General features: G+C 31.6%; 5 protein-coding genes across 6 annotated transcripts; 3 read left to right on the forward strand and 2 right to left on the reverse strand.

The window, feature by feature from the left end:
- Positions 1-378: 378 nt before the first annotated feature.
- LOC106709579 (ubiquitin carboxyl-terminal hydrolase 46) lies at positions 379-5,180 on the forward strand. The gene is made up of 8 exons (XM_014501401.2): positions 379-601; positions 784-864; positions 2,180-2,396; positions 2,906-2,986; positions 3,294-3,481; positions 3,670-3,927; positions 4,448-4,591; positions 4,953-5,180. Exons 1-8 carry the CDS (start codon positions 557-559, stop codon positions 5,061-5,063), a joined length of 1,125 nt encoding a protein of 374 aa, XP_014356887.1. The 5' UTR covers positions 379-556; the 3' UTR covers positions 5,064-5,180.
- Positions 5,181-5,741: 561 nt separating this feature from the next.
- LOC106709584 (60S ribosomal protein L21) lies at positions 5,742-6,814 on the reverse strand. Of its 2 annotated transcripts, none has more exons than XM_014501408.2 (3): positions 6,726-6,814; positions 6,398-6,534; positions 5,742-6,116 (listed from the first exon to the last, which is right to left on the reverse strand). In XM_014501408.2, exons 2-3 carry the CDS (start codon positions 6,524-6,526, stop codon positions 5,766-5,768), a joined length of 480 nt encoding a protein of 159 aa, XP_014356894.1. In that variant the 5' UTR covers positions 6,527-6,534; positions 6,726-6,814; the 3' UTR covers positions 5,742-5,765. The 2 variants fall into 2 exon arrangements, with proteins under 2 accessions (XP_014356894.1, XP_014356895.1); XM_014501409.2 differs by having other exon boundaries at positions 6,677-6,744.
- A 225-nt stretch (positions 6,815-7,039) lies between these two features.
- On the forward strand, positions 7,040-11,528 carry LOC106709548. Its single transcript, XM_045677962.1, has 8 exons — positions 7,040-7,220; positions 7,300-7,706; positions 7,813-7,875; positions 8,151-8,276; positions 8,810-9,014; positions 9,257-9,379; positions 9,764-10,017; positions 10,538-11,528. The coding sequence occupies exons 1-8, from the start codon at positions 7,137-7,139 to the stop codon at positions 11,526-11,528; spliced, it is 2,253 nt and encodes a 750-aa protein (XP_045533918.1). The 5' UTR covers positions 7,040-7,136.
- Positions 11,529-11,847: 319 nt separating this feature from the next.
- Positions 11,848-12,916, reverse strand: LOC106709587 (nitric oxide synthase-interacting protein homolog). The gene is made up of 2 exons (XM_014501412.2): positions 12,145-12,916; positions 11,848-12,075 (listed from the first exon to the last, which is right to left on the reverse strand). The coding sequence occupies exons 1-2, from the start codon at positions 12,825-12,827 to the stop codon at positions 11,889-11,891; spliced, it is 870 nt and encodes a 289-aa protein (XP_014356898.2). The 5' UTR covers positions 12,828-12,916; the 3' UTR covers positions 11,848-11,888.
- A 205-nt stretch (positions 12,917-13,121) lies between these two features.
- On the forward strand, positions 13,122-14,675 carry LOC106709606 (growth arrest and DNA damage-inducible proteins-interacting protein 1). The gene is made up of 3 exons (XM_014501449.2): positions 13,122-13,481; positions 13,785-14,020; positions 14,446-14,675. The coding sequence occupies exons 1-3, from the start codon at positions 13,178-13,180 to the stop codon at positions 14,647-14,649; spliced, it is 744 nt and encodes a 247-aa protein (XP_014356935.2). The 5' UTR covers positions 13,122-13,177; the 3' UTR covers positions 14,650-14,675.
- Positions 14,676-14,787: the final 112 nt, after the last annotated feature.

Consider the following 14,787-nt stretch of genomic DNA (forward strand, 5'->3'; position numbering starts at 1 on the left):
AATGATTTCTAAAGTTGGTAAATTCTTGGATAAAAGTGTGATTATGACTATTTTAATATGAAAAAAGTGAAAAAATGTTCAGTTTTTCATTAAAAAAAAATAGATAATGATAATTGACAAATCTAATTATTAGATTATTACCATTTGATAACCACCTAAATGTTTTTGAATTATTCTATTCTATTACGCCGTTTTTAATTGACATATGGAGCAATTAATAAAGATCCATTTTTTTATTGCAAAATAAATGTAACCAATTATTCGTTACTTTAACATTTTTTTTTAGTTCTCTACCAAAGCGAATTTTCCTAATATAGTCTGTACTTGTTCTGTACCATTCTGTACTCTTCACTTCACGACAACTAGAAACTGTCAGAAAATTGATTGATTGTCAAGAACATGATTGACTTGACTTTTCGTTTTCGTTTCTCAGATTAATTTAATTTCATCTGAAATAATAATTATGTTTCCAGACACAACAGTGATCACATAAATAATATTTTTGGCTCCCTACATTGTGTGTTCCATACAAGAAGTCGCTAAAAACAGATTGCAAATGTCAATATGTCAGGATCTCGGCCTTAATTTCCAACAGAGAATGGTAAGAGTATACACGTCCAAATTATTGGCCAAATACAAATGCTTACTATTATCAATTAATGTTTTTTTATGAATCACTATTACATGAAATTATATGAGTGTTAGCATTTAATAATTTGTTTATATTTACGATTAGACATAAGTATCGGCGTAATGTATGACATAAGTAATTCCTAATTTCAGGGCGCAAATATATCACAGTTAGAAAGAGATATCGGGTCAGAGCAGTTTCCACCTAACGAACATTATTTTGGTTTAGTTAATGTAAGTATTTTTTTAAAAGTAGTTCTGCATTTCTTTAGATTAAGCAAGTGCCATTGGGTTCCTTATCCAATGTAAGGATTTCAATGGTACATTATATTTATAATCTACAACTTTATTAGGTTTGAATAGTGTACTAATACAATCTGATTGGAATAGACATTGGCACTGATTAGATTCATCATAACATCTAAATGCAATCAAAATATGTCTGAAATTTATAAAAAAAACTGTCTCTTCTACTAAAGTTGCCAATTCATTATTTAAAAAAATAGTTTTCCCACATTAAGTCAACATCATGGCTGGGAAAATTAAATGCAATAAAAAAATTGTATCCTTATAGCTCCAACGGTTAAATACTTATATAAATTGTTATTTTCTAATATATGCAATTTTAAACATATACATTATTTCTTATCTATATGATGTTCTCAGATAAATCTATCTTTGTATATCATATGATAAAACTATGCTTCAAAAATTCTCTTCTGATTTATATTTTTATAGTTGTAGGTGATAAATTATCACAATCTCATCTTTGGAGAATTTTTTTGACGTCATAGAGTTTTATTTGTTTGGAATAAATTGTAAAATGTGTCAAACTATTAATAGATATAGCTATAAATAAGATCATAACTCAAAGACTTACTGTTCAATACATTAATAGGCATCTGAACTAAATTATGAGGCCTAATGTGTCCTCTTTCCCTACCCACTCTTTTCTTATTAGGAAAGAATGAAAAAGTGGATTTGGTGGAAGAGGGGACGCATAAGAAGGGGAAATATCCTCTTTCTGTGCATCCCCTTATCCATTGATTAAAGGTAGGCAATGCATCTGCATTTGCGAATGTCTATTGGCAACGGTCATCTCGCTATTACGGTGAATCCAGGTGGCCGTTTGCTTGTTTGCCTTTGATATAAATAAGATTATGTAAAATATAATTCCAAACATTTAAGTTCAATCAAATGATCATTATTGTATCATATTGTGATATCTAATCAAAGGTTATGTAAAATGTTAATCTTGTTATTTGAGTGCTTATAAGTGCTTCAATTGTTAATTGAACAAGTTATATCTACTTAACAATAACAACTTCTGTGTTAATTTAAATGAGATTAACTTGTATTTAACAAGTTTGTAAACAATGTTTTTTACTTTTTATGTAACGATAGACCTTTTTGATCTAAATAGATCATAATCTTTAATAAAAATAATATATTTACTGTAATTGCTGTATTTAGATGTAGGTAAGCAAAGAAAACAGATCAAAGCAATAATATACCTGTGATACATAATATTTATGTTTTTATTTTTCAGTTTGGCAACACTTGCTATAGCAATTCAGTGTTGCAAGCATTATACTTCTGTCGGCCTTTTAGAGAGAAAGTACTTGAATATAAAGCAAAAAATAAAAGAACAAAGGAAACACTTTTAACATGCCTAGCAGATTTATTTTATAGCATTGCTACGCAAAAGAAAAAAGTGGGTTCTATAGCGCCCAAGAAGTTTATAGCTAGGTTAAGGAAAGAAAAAGGTAAGTATCACTTATCCTGGATGATGGTTTGATTATTCATGTAAATCTGTTAATACTAAGGTAATGGTATAGATAAAGAACATGCTAAGGAATATGTTCAATCTTACCTGATTCATCAAGTTAAACATAGGTCAATCTTTACGAGTCTAATCACAAAAAACTTAATAGTTTAAGATTATACATATGTAATCCCTTTTATCGCACGCTGTTATTAGCCCTAATGCCAAGCGCGGATTTTTCACCAATCATAATTTTGCAATGACTTCCGAAATCCGATCCTGACAAATAAATAATAAATACTTATTACTGAAAGAATAAGTATTTAGTTTATTATTATTGATACATATTTAAGGGTTAAAACATATTCTTTTATAACCATTTTGACATCCATAATATCAATGAGCGCCAAAGGGTTGCAACACATGTTTAACTAAACCGTATGTAACTGTATTTTTTGGAGTAATACAAAATATACTCTATATAAAATAGTGTTTTCTTTTTTATTGCAGAAGAGTTTGATAATTATATGCAACAGGATGCCCACGAATTTTTAAATTTTTTAATCAATCACATAAATGAAATTATTTTAGGTAAGTTTTCTTTAATGTTACCTAAATGTTACAAATTCACAGTAACTTTGGCAAAGTAATATTTACTTTATTCAAGAAAAACTTTTAGTATAATAAGCTTAATCTATATCTATATATATAAAAGAAAGTCATGTTAGTTACACTATTTATAACTCAAGATCGGTCGAACTGATTTAGCTGAAAATTGATGGGGAGGTAGCTTAGAACTAGGAGACGGACATAGGAACTTTTTTATCTTGTGTGCATTTTTTTTATTCTGCGCGGACGTAGTCGCGGGTTAAAGCTAGTAATTGATATTTTCTTTTAGCGGAACGCAATCAGAGTACATTGAAAGTGCATAAACCTGCGGGTGATGTGACTTGCAACGGGTCTGTGCCACAGAGCGCGGAACCAACCTGGGTGCATGAGATCTTCCAGGGCACCCTCACCAGCGAGACCAGGTGTCTCAACTGTGAGACTGTCAGCAGTAAAGACGAGCATTTCTTCGATTTACAGGTGAAGTATACATAAACTATTAACAGACTAAAATACTTCTAGAATGTTTAAGCAATATTAATAAACTAAAGTAGAAATTATATACGAAAATGTCTTTAGTTTTGACGCTTGAAAACTATTCAATTAAGTTTTATTTCGTCTCCAAATCAATTGTAAGGCTTTTCACTAACAACATGTTTTAATTCCAGGTGGACGTTGGTCAGAACACAAGCATCACTCATTGTTTAAAGTGCTTCAGTGACACGGAGACATTGTGTAATGACAACAAGTTCAAATGTGACAACTGCAGTAGCTATCAAGAGGCTCAGAAACGAATGCGGGTCAAGAAACTGCCTCTCATACTAGCGCTTCATCTCAAACGGTTCAAGTACATGGAACAATACAATAGACATATCAAGGTCTCCCATAGAGTTGTCTTCCCTTTGGAATTGAGGCTTTTTAATACTGTAAGTACTCATAAAATTAGTAGTTGTCGCCCGTGACTCTGACCTATAAATTAGTAGTCTATTTTTTTTCTACCAAACATTAATCCATTCACATTTATTTCTAATAACAATCTTACTAATAATATTAATGAATAAAGTAAAATCTTTTTAAGGAAATTGTACGAACTGATAAAAGTGAGATTTTAATTTAAAATGAATATTGGTTGACTTGGCGGGGGCATGGCAATGCCATCAAAGTTATTTTTTATGAAAAAATTCTTTGATTATGGTTGAGTGTCTAGTCAACAGTGTTCTCTAGTCTTTTTAATTGTATGTTTGAAATCTTATGAAGTGCAAAAGTACAATAATTTTTAAGTTTGATTTGCCAGTAGGTATTAGATTTCAGATTCGGAATTTTTAGTTTTTTTTCATAAGAATAATATAGATAATTATTTTAGGAACATTATGATTATGGATATATATAAGAACATATAATTAAATTTATCTGTCATGCAACTGAACTGTTGTGTATGTACGTTAGTCAGATGATGCTGTGAACCCGGATCGTCTGTACGATCTGGTGGCGGTGGTGGTGCACTGCGGCTCCGGACCCAACCGCGGACACTACATCAGCATTGTCAAGAGCCACGGCTTTTGGCTGCTCTTCGATGATGATATGGTCGATGTTAGTATACTTATTTTATATTATTATTAACATACTGTACAAGGAAACCATAGTTTTATAACACACTAGCTGTCTCTCCCTCGACTAATTTCTAATTAGGAAATGATGGGATGGGAAAGTGGATTTGGCGGAAGAGGGGACGCACAGGAAGGGGAAATATCCTCTTTCTGAGCGTCCCCTTCTACGTTGATAAAAGGTAGGCAACGTATCAGCATTTGCGGATGCCTATGGGCAACGGTCGCCTCGCTATTTCGGCGAATCAAGGTTGCCGTTTGCCACCTTTTGATTAAAAAAAGACTGAAGACATTGCTTTTGAAGAAGTTTAGTCAATATTTTTTCATAGCACATTTGTTTGTTACAGAAAATCGATGCATCTGCTATAGAAGACTTCTACGGCCTAACTTCTGATTTACAGAAATCGTCCGAAACCGGATATATACTCTTTTATCAGTCCAGAGACGCTAGTTGTTAAGTTATACTAGTTATAGTAATTTATATATAGTATATTTAAGTTAGTGGTCAAAGGATAGTTGAACTGAGATGCCTTGTTTGTTAACGTTGAAACGGCACAAGTTACTGAGATTGTTCTAATATTCCAATCATTGATTATTCATATTTAGTAATTCATTTTGTAAATATTTCATCGTTCGAAAATTAAAAATTGTGATTTTCTTCAACGTTCTGTTTTATTTTACCAACTATTAGTATTCAAACACGTCAGCAATCTGGATAATATATTTTTTGACCAACCTTTCCATTTTACCCATTTTTTTAACTCCCTTTAAGACTTTTACTATAACTTACAAGCTGCTGACTGCTCAGAATTAAACAGACTTATTAAGTAGCCTATTTGTTCTCCACATGTATTCCAAATTTTATTGAGATCCATTCCGGAGATACCTTCAAACAAACATCCATCCATCTAAACATTTATATTAGTAAAATAGTTTGATATGATTAAAAAAATGTGTAAGGTAGTTTTAATCTTTTTGGTAGCTCAAGGTCATCACTGCTGTGGACAATGACCTTCCCACATTTATGGCCTGTTTGTGTTCTGTTCTGCGAAGCAACTCCTGTGATAATCTGAGGTGACAAAATATTAAAAAAACCCAATACCTCTAACAATATGTGAAAAATAAAAGGACAGTGATACTTAAAAATAGTTTATTCCAATTTAAGCTACAAACTCATATGGAATAGGAGCCAGTAAGATTGGTTTCTCTGCACCGCTAACAATGTGTGCTGCTTTCGGTGGCTGAGGCTGTCTCTTCAGCTTCACAATTTTGCCAGCCGACTTGGCTTCCTTCAGGAGCCTCTCGTTTTCCTTCACACGCTTCAAGAAGTCTTCTCTGCACTTTGAGTGCTTTACGTGCTCAACACGGATGTTGATCCTCTTGGGTAGAATGCGGCCACGGACTCGCTTGTTTACAATAACACCAAGAGCGTGGGCCGTTACATTGTAAACACGACCAGTCTTGCCATGGTAGACTTTGTGAGGCATACCCTTTTGAACTGCGCCATTTCCCTGAAAATAAAATGAACATTAATTTCGCAATTAAGCCATTATTACGCGTTGCTAGAAATCCAGGACAAAAAAACTGCAAAAACATATTTAATCTCAACAAACTTCTTTTGATTTTGGGCTGGTAATTGTCGAAATATTAATAATATAACATATATTTATAATATTAATAACAGAAATTCATATACTATTTACAAAAGTCTAAATTCAAGAGGTGGGCTGGATGTCTTATGGGTTTCAAAGTAAATTTACGGTAACCTCCAAATTCAATCCATCATACATACCCTTATGTCAACGATGTCACCGACTTTGTAAACTTTCATATAAGTTGAAAGTGGGATGGTTCCATGTGTTCGGAACTTGCGGGCGAACAAGTCCCTTGTACCACGGCGGTAACCCTTGGAATTCGTCATCTTGACGCCTGAAATCAAACTTTTATGTTACTCGTACACACAATGCACGTGGCCTCACTATATTAAACTTTAATAAACAGTAATATTGGCTTGAAGTATTATTTTTGAATAAATTGTTTGACGTAAATCAATAAAAGTTGTAAAACATACTGTTTTAATTATTTATAATATTTTTAAAATGATTATTCTCAATATTCACCTCAACTTTACAAGGCTTGGCTATAGAGAAAGAAAATAGGTTAGTTTGTCTTTGATCGTCAAATTAAAAACTTGCCATGTACTTGTAAACTTTTGTCTTGGTTTATTAATTTTAAAAAGAAGATCAAGTTATTTCAACGAAAAGATATTAAACTAAACTTAAATTTTTAGAAAATTATTTTGCTAATAATGAAATAGTTATCATTTGGATTTTTTTAATGTCCAGGAAAACACGTTCAGTAACGTTCAACATCACTATCTGCGTGGGGGATACATAAATTATAATTACCGAACAAAAATTGTAACGTCAAAAGTACACTACATATTCTCTATTAGGTTTTCCTTTTAATTATTCTTACTTTTTACTATGAACTAAATGGTAAATAACAATTATTTTGATTAATACAGAACTATGAACTCATCATCAGAGAATATTATTATCAACTCATGTCAATATATGCCTGTTTACCTGATACAAAATCCCAACTTTAATCAGGTACTTGAAGTGTGTTTATCATATTTTTGTTTTATTTATTTACTATCATAATACAATAATATCTTTCATACACTTTCAGGTTAAATCATTTATCTTACCGCAAAACAATGAAAGCGCACAAAATACCGCTACTAACAACTTGAAAAGTTTTTATGAAAATAGCGGCAAAATAGCAAATAACCTCGATGAAAATGTGGAGCATAAGCCGAAGATACTGAGAAAAGTTGACAGCAGCATATTCGGAAACAATTTAAAACTAGCTAGTTTCCTTGTACCTAAGAATGATAAAAGTAAACAATATAATAAACCAGTAAATAATGTCGTATTGAAACCTGCTGTAGCTACTCATAAGACAACAAAAAATATTGTTACTACCGTTACCAAATTGGACCCAAATAGAAAGATTGTAAAGTTAAAAAATATCCCAAACAGTACTACGACCACATTACAAACAAAGAAGTTGCCAAAGATTAAACCAAAAGAAAAGTAAGTCAAAGTTGAATTTTTATATTTCTTCCAAAATGTTAATGTTGTTGAGGTATTATATGTACAAGTTATTTTAGGGCACTTTAACACCCTTTATCTTTTTCAGCGGTCAAAACTTAAACAAACATACTTCAGTACAATTAATAAAACTTGGAGATTCATACCACAGGTATTTAACAAATATACATTTATGAAAATGAAATAATCATCCCTTATCTAAAATAAATGAATGTAACTTCTTAATTTCAATAATAAAATATAAGGTACAAAAAATATTTTTGAAACTCTACCATTTAAGATTTCTTGGTCATTAGAGAAAGTAAAAAAAAACAAATCATGTAAACAGTGAATGAAAACATGGTTTTACAACAAAAATTAACCATTTATTCACATATAATAGTGATTATATTCTTAACGTTACATTTGCCTTTATATATTTTTCAGTCTCAACGAGTTAAATGACGATCAGAAGAAAATAGTGAACCATGCTTTGAAGATATTCAGCAAGCCTGAGAACACACCAAAGGAACCTGCTTATGATCCAGTGACTAATACACGATATATATACAAGTATGTCAAAATTATATACTTCAAATTTTTACTTTAAATTATCTTACTATTCATCATCATCAGCTCACTATACGTCCCCACCAAGGGGCTCGTAATCTACCCCAAGTTTGGGGTGACTAGACCATAGTCAACCACGCTGGCCCAATGCGGGTTTACTTCACAAATATCTTTGAATTTATTCTCAGATATGTAGAGCATCACAATGTTTTCCTTCACCGTAAAAAAAAGTTGAATGTACATAAATAAAAAAACACATTAGTACATGGCGAGATTCGAACCCAGGACCTGCAGATTGCAAGTCAAGTGCTTAACCCCTTAGCCACCGATGCTCTTCTTACTATTAGCAAACAATAATTCTATAATTGAGGGTAGTTGTAAATATTAGAATTGCAAGTTGTTGTTTTTCAAAAAATGTTCAATCCAATTTAATAAGTAAATCTAATCTAGTCTAAACATTTGCCTCCTTTTAATTATTTAAACATTTAAAAAAGATAGAGAGAAAAATATTTAATACCATATTATTTTCATTCTAGAGTGTTATCACCAAAAGACTTGACTCTAGTTGGTAAGAAAAACTTATTATTTACACAAAAGAAAACAGACACAAAAAAAGAAATAATTAAAAAGGAAATTGAAGAAGATGTATTGAAAAAGAAGATTGAAAAGAAGGAATTAAAACCTATTTTTAGTCAGGAAGTTTGTGATGAACCAACTGTTGTTCAACCAGTCATTTTAGAGGTAACATTTGTAATTTTAAAATTTATAGCATACTAGCTTTCGCCCGCAACTCCGTCCGCGCGCAGTTAAAAAAAAAATGAAAAATAGATGTTGGCCGATTCTCAGACCTACTGAATATGCTCACAAAATTTCATGAGAATCGGTCAAGACGTTTCGGAGGAGTACGGGAACGAAAACTGTGACACGAGAATTTTATATATTAGATTAAAAAGATTGGTTGTGAAATTTAACATTTATTGCAGACAAAAGTGACAAGAAGTGGTAGAAAGGTAAAACTTCCAAAGCACCATTCACCCGAGGAAGAGACTCCGCACAAGCCAAGGAAAAAGAACGGAACCATTGTTTCTTGTTTCCAATGCTCCTCAGTAAGTTCTGTTTTATTTATTTTGTTGCTTCATTATATTTGGCAAAAGACCTTAAGACCTCAACCTTTTAGCAGCATTTAGTCTTTTTTATCTACAACTTGTGTTTATTAATATAAACTAACTACTTTTACTTTAAATCTATATCTTATATATATAAAAGAAAGTCGTGTTAGTTACACTATTTATAACTCAAGATAGGTCGAACTGATTTAGCTGAAAATTGATGGAGAGGTAGCTTAGAACTAGGAGACGGACATAGGAACTTTTTTATCTTGTGTACATTTTTTTTATTCCGCGCGGACGAAGTCGCGGGTAAAAGCTACTTACAAATAACATAGATAGACTATCAGTGTTAAATCTCTGTTTTTTTTTTTTTTTTTTCAGGAATTCAGTAGCTTGTATCGTCTTCAGAGGCACTATGAGAACCATCCGACACATATACCAGCAAAAGTCCACTCTAATCTGTTCCACTGTCTATTGGCTATCATCAAAAGTGGTTCAGAAGAAGACCGAGCTAACATCTTCATACAACAGCTGGAGCAGTTGATTGCAAAGTTCAAATCACTTCTGCCGTGTTTGTTGAAGAAAGTAGATGGAAATGAAGGCAAATTGTGCAATATTAATGATGATATTGGCAGGTAAATAAATAAATAATCTACTATTTGTTAGGTTATATTATCAGATGAGGACAGACAACATTTTTAAAAATAAACCTTTAATATATAGTAAAGAAAAAAAAATAAGTAACTAAAATGGCGACTATATTTTATTACATACTAGCTTTTACCCGCGACTCCGTCCGCGCGGTATTAAAAATAGAAAACGGGGTAAAAATTATCCTATGTCCGTTTCCTGGTTCTAAGCTACCTGCCCACCAATTTTCAGTCAAATCGATTCAGCCGATCTTGAGTTATAAATGGTGTAACCAACACGACTTTCTTTTATATATATAGATAGATAATGTATGATATTGTTATCATTTATGTGACCTTTTCTTTCCTTTTTTGAGAATAAATTCTTTAAACCATAACACTATTATTAAAATGTTAGCTTTAGCTATTACTTGTTTAATGTTTCATTTAAATTGACGTTTATCATAGTTTATAACAATTTTATGAGTAATTTTAAAATACATTAATGCATTTCAAATATTTCTAGACTATTTGGTATGAACCCTGGAAAATACAATCTAAATATGGATGCATTGAGTTGTGTAAAAGACAAAGAGGGACATTGTAGACATAATCCCGCAAAGACCAATCAGTTCAACTCGGAATTAGGCAATCCATCACAGATTTGGACAAATAAAAATGAAGAACAATGTAATAATGAGAGCAAAGTCGATGATTGTGCACGAATAAACTCAGTTGTGAAATGGCCTACGGTATCTAAAAGAAATTGGAAACAAAAATCGCAAAATACAAATGCAAAGAAAATAAAAATAGAATCGGAATGTGAATCTGCTATTGAAATAAAAATGGATGATCTTATAACATTTACAGAAAACGTCACAGAATTACAACCAACTAATATACCTTGTATACCAAATAATTTAAATAATGAACCTATAGTTAATAAAAATCTTAAAAATGTAAACGAACCAGGAAAAAAATCCTCTCATGTTCAATTTCACAGCGCACATTTCGACATTCGATCATCACCTATAAAACAATCATCGACTGTTTTCTGCAAATTCCAAATTGATCCGGAAAAAATTCCAAAGTATGAAGTGCAAGTGATAAAACCGCTCGGAATAGAAAGTAAATTAAATGAAATACAATCAAGTGAAACTCTAAATACAAATATAAGTACAATATTTAATGATTGTATAGATATACCAACAAAAACAGTTAGTGATAATAATTTAGATTTTGTGAACAAAGACTGGACTATAGATGTTACGAATGAACAAAGTGAAAATGAGATGAAATCAAATACATTAATTGAACCAGCTTTATTGCATATGATAGATGATAATTTAAGTAAAAATTGTATAAATGAGGAAAATGAAAATGATTGGGAAAATAACCATGAGAATCAAAACCAGTCAGTATTAAATTTTTTAGAATCTTTAGACAACGACTGTCTATCGTATCCTACGACTGAAATAAGGAACAATGCGGCTGATTTCCAACTGGACCTTTATTAATTTAACAATTAGAATTAAGCAAAGATTTGTATTGCAATTAAAGATATTTTTATTTTTTTAATTATAAAAATTGTATTTAATTTGATTAATAAAAATGAACAATGAATTGAAACATACTTATTTTTTATTTAAAAAAATATCTTACTTTTCTGCAAAAGTAATTAGATAAATGGCAACATTTTTCTATATGACTAGTTCTGTAATGGAAGGAGACAGGTACAGAGACTTAGGACTCATTTTAAATTAAAGATGAAACTATTTTAAAGATTATATATTTAAAATGTAAACATAAATTCAAATTTAATGACACTTACACATAATAAACTGTACTTCCATAGCAAATCAGTAGTACTAAATATGTTATGCTTGTAACACTGGCCTTTCGTTCTTCCCTTCAAGATTTTGATTAGTAAGAGCATATCCTGTGCCACCTCTCTGCAATGGTATGATGTCTTTCTCTTTCAATTTGTCACCAGTAAGTGGGTGTAACCAGTCTTTCTTTATTATCTTATCAACACACTCCATTGTAACAACATGTCCTGTAGTCCTATAAAAATTCAAAATTAATTTTACATTAAGAGAAGTATATAAATATTAATATAAAAAATATATTAACCTGATGATAGCACAAGGAACAGCATTACTTAGTATGTCATGTGTAACAGGACACATGTATCTGTTCTCTTTTGCAATCAATGATTTCTTGTCATCAGGATCTTTTACCAATGTCCAATTCACTTCTATTAAATCCTTCATTTTAAGTGGTTTTCCACTAATAGGGCAGTACACTGTGGGGTCAGGCTTTTGTATTTTTGATAGTTTCGCATCAGGTAACTGTGAAGGCACCCAGAAACTGGGCAGCTCCTTATGCTTGCCGTTTGCCAGATTTGAGACTGAACTTGATGAAGAAGGTTGACTACTTGAGCTGGAATTAGAAATATTTTTCTCTCTGCTCATAAATTTTATTAAATTAGCCTCTTTTTCAGCATCCGCTAGTTCTTTTTTCTCAGCTTCGTCTTTTTTAAGTTGTTTCTCGTACTGTTTCAATTTTCTTGTGTATTCTGTTTTCTTTGCAATTATGTACTCAAGGATAGCTTCTTTGTCAAATAAATAACCATCTTTTGTAACGACGGGGTTTCTGCAAGGCTGCAGAGTCAAGCTGCAACAATCGAAGCTCTTTACAGAGTCTTTACCAACTCTTTCGCTTTGAGTACCATATCCCGAAGCAGCGGCGTCTTTCTTTTTTTCATGATAAGTGTATACAGCTCCAGCTGTACAATTTCTGGCATGTCGAGTCATTATCAAAATATAACGATCGTCACAATTATCACACTGATCTTGTAAAATTTGTGTTTTTTTATAAAACTTGCAAAATATATTTATTTACAAATCACCCTAAACTCCAATGACAACTGTCAAGTGTCAAGAGAAAAAAGAAAATGGGTGAAAGAAAAGTTAAAACAACGTTTCGTTTCAACTATTGATGTACATGCACAGGCACAAGCACAGTACCAAGACATCATCGCTTTATATTTTATCTATGCTTTTCTCCGCTAAATGTCAATGTCAAAAAATCACCAAAAAATATTTGTTTTCATAATTTATAACCTCTAGAAATATTTGACTGAATAAATTTATACAGAAACAAAATGAATTTATCCATAAGACCAAATTTCCTTCGATGCAATCTAATAGCATCGCTTCGTAAATATGCTACAACCTCTCCAGAAATTGAACAAAACGAGCAAGTTTTGATAGACGACACAGATGATGTCCAAGCAAGAGAAGCTGAGATTGAGAAGAAACGGAACAAGTCGAAGCTATCGCCGGCACATTATAATCTTATAAATGGGCGAAGACCATATGAAACACCTAAATCTACCGCTCACCTTACCGTTAAGTATAATCGTAAAATGTACGGCATCTATGGTGTTTCAAGTGGTGTCAATCCTAGTAAGTATATTCTTTACAATACGCAGTATAGTTAACATTAAAGTTTTACTAATTTAAGGAAGAAAAGGATTACTTTCTCGCTTTACCTTACAAGGATTCATCAATATTAGCCTGTATCTATTTCTATACAAGTATTTTACCATTTGCCATATTGCTCACCAAAGACCAAATACAATTTGATATTTAATTATCAATAAATGATTAAAGTTTGTAATCTCAAGAGTTTAAGTTCTATTAACTAGACCTTTCTACTTTATTAAACATATCTTTTTAATCTTTTGTAAAATGTAAAAATATCTTCAGGTCTATGTTGGCCTACAAAGGCTGAAATTCAAGAAAAACAAGAATATGAGGCTGTTGCTTATCCTTATACAATAAGAGAAATGATTGATGCTGCAGCAGCTAGAAGGAAAGAAGAACAAGCTCGAATTGAAGAGAGGGACAAAGCAGTTGCTGCCAATTTTGAAAAGCTGGATCAATGGAAGAAGGAGCTGAATGCCAAGATTGCTAAAAAAACTGCAGAAGTACAAGCTGCTAAGGTAATTAATCTGTTAACTTGTAAAAATATAACATTTTATAGTTTATTAGCTTGTGTCTGCGACTCTGTCTCCATTGAATTAAAAATAAAAACTTATTAGCCTATATATTCTTCCAGAATATATTCTACATCTATGTCAAATTTCATTTTGAGATCCGTTGAGCCTTTCTGCAGATACCTTGTAACAAACATCCATCCAAACATTTGCAATTATAATATTAGTAAGATTCAAGGTTAGTTTAGTCACGGGTGAAGTACACATACTGTACTTTTTCCTCAAACAGAATAGATTACAGTAAGCCATGCTTAAAGTTGTACATTTCAGTAGGTTAAACATACATATTTATGTCCAATAACTTATAAAAAAGTAAATAAAAAACTTATGTATCAAGACAAAATATTAAAAAAACGAATGTCTTTTTTTAGCTGAAAAAGGAGCGCCTTGTTGAAGAAGTTCGAAGACACTTTGGCTTCACTTTAGACCCGAGAGATGAGAGGTTCCAAGAGATGTTGGCCAAGCGGGAGAAAGAACAGAGGAAGAAGGAGAAACAAGCAAGAATGGAAGCCAAAGAGAAAGCAATGATTGCTAAATTGCAACAGAAAAATGTGGAATTAAATGAAAAAGCATAATCACAGTGGAATTCGTTTTTAATTGTAGTGTATACATTATTATAAAAAAGATTACATAAAATAACAATTAAGTGTTTTGTTGTATCAAACATCATGTTCATTCAAAGAGTGGCAATGTACAGTGCCAGTGCCATATTT

This window comes from Papilio machaon, chromosome 5, assembly GCF_912999745.1.
Source record: "Papilio machaon chromosome 5, ilPapMach1.1, whole genome shotgun sequence".
NCBI lineage: Eukaryota > Metazoa > Arthropoda > Insecta > Lepidoptera > Papilionidae > Papilio > Papilio machaon.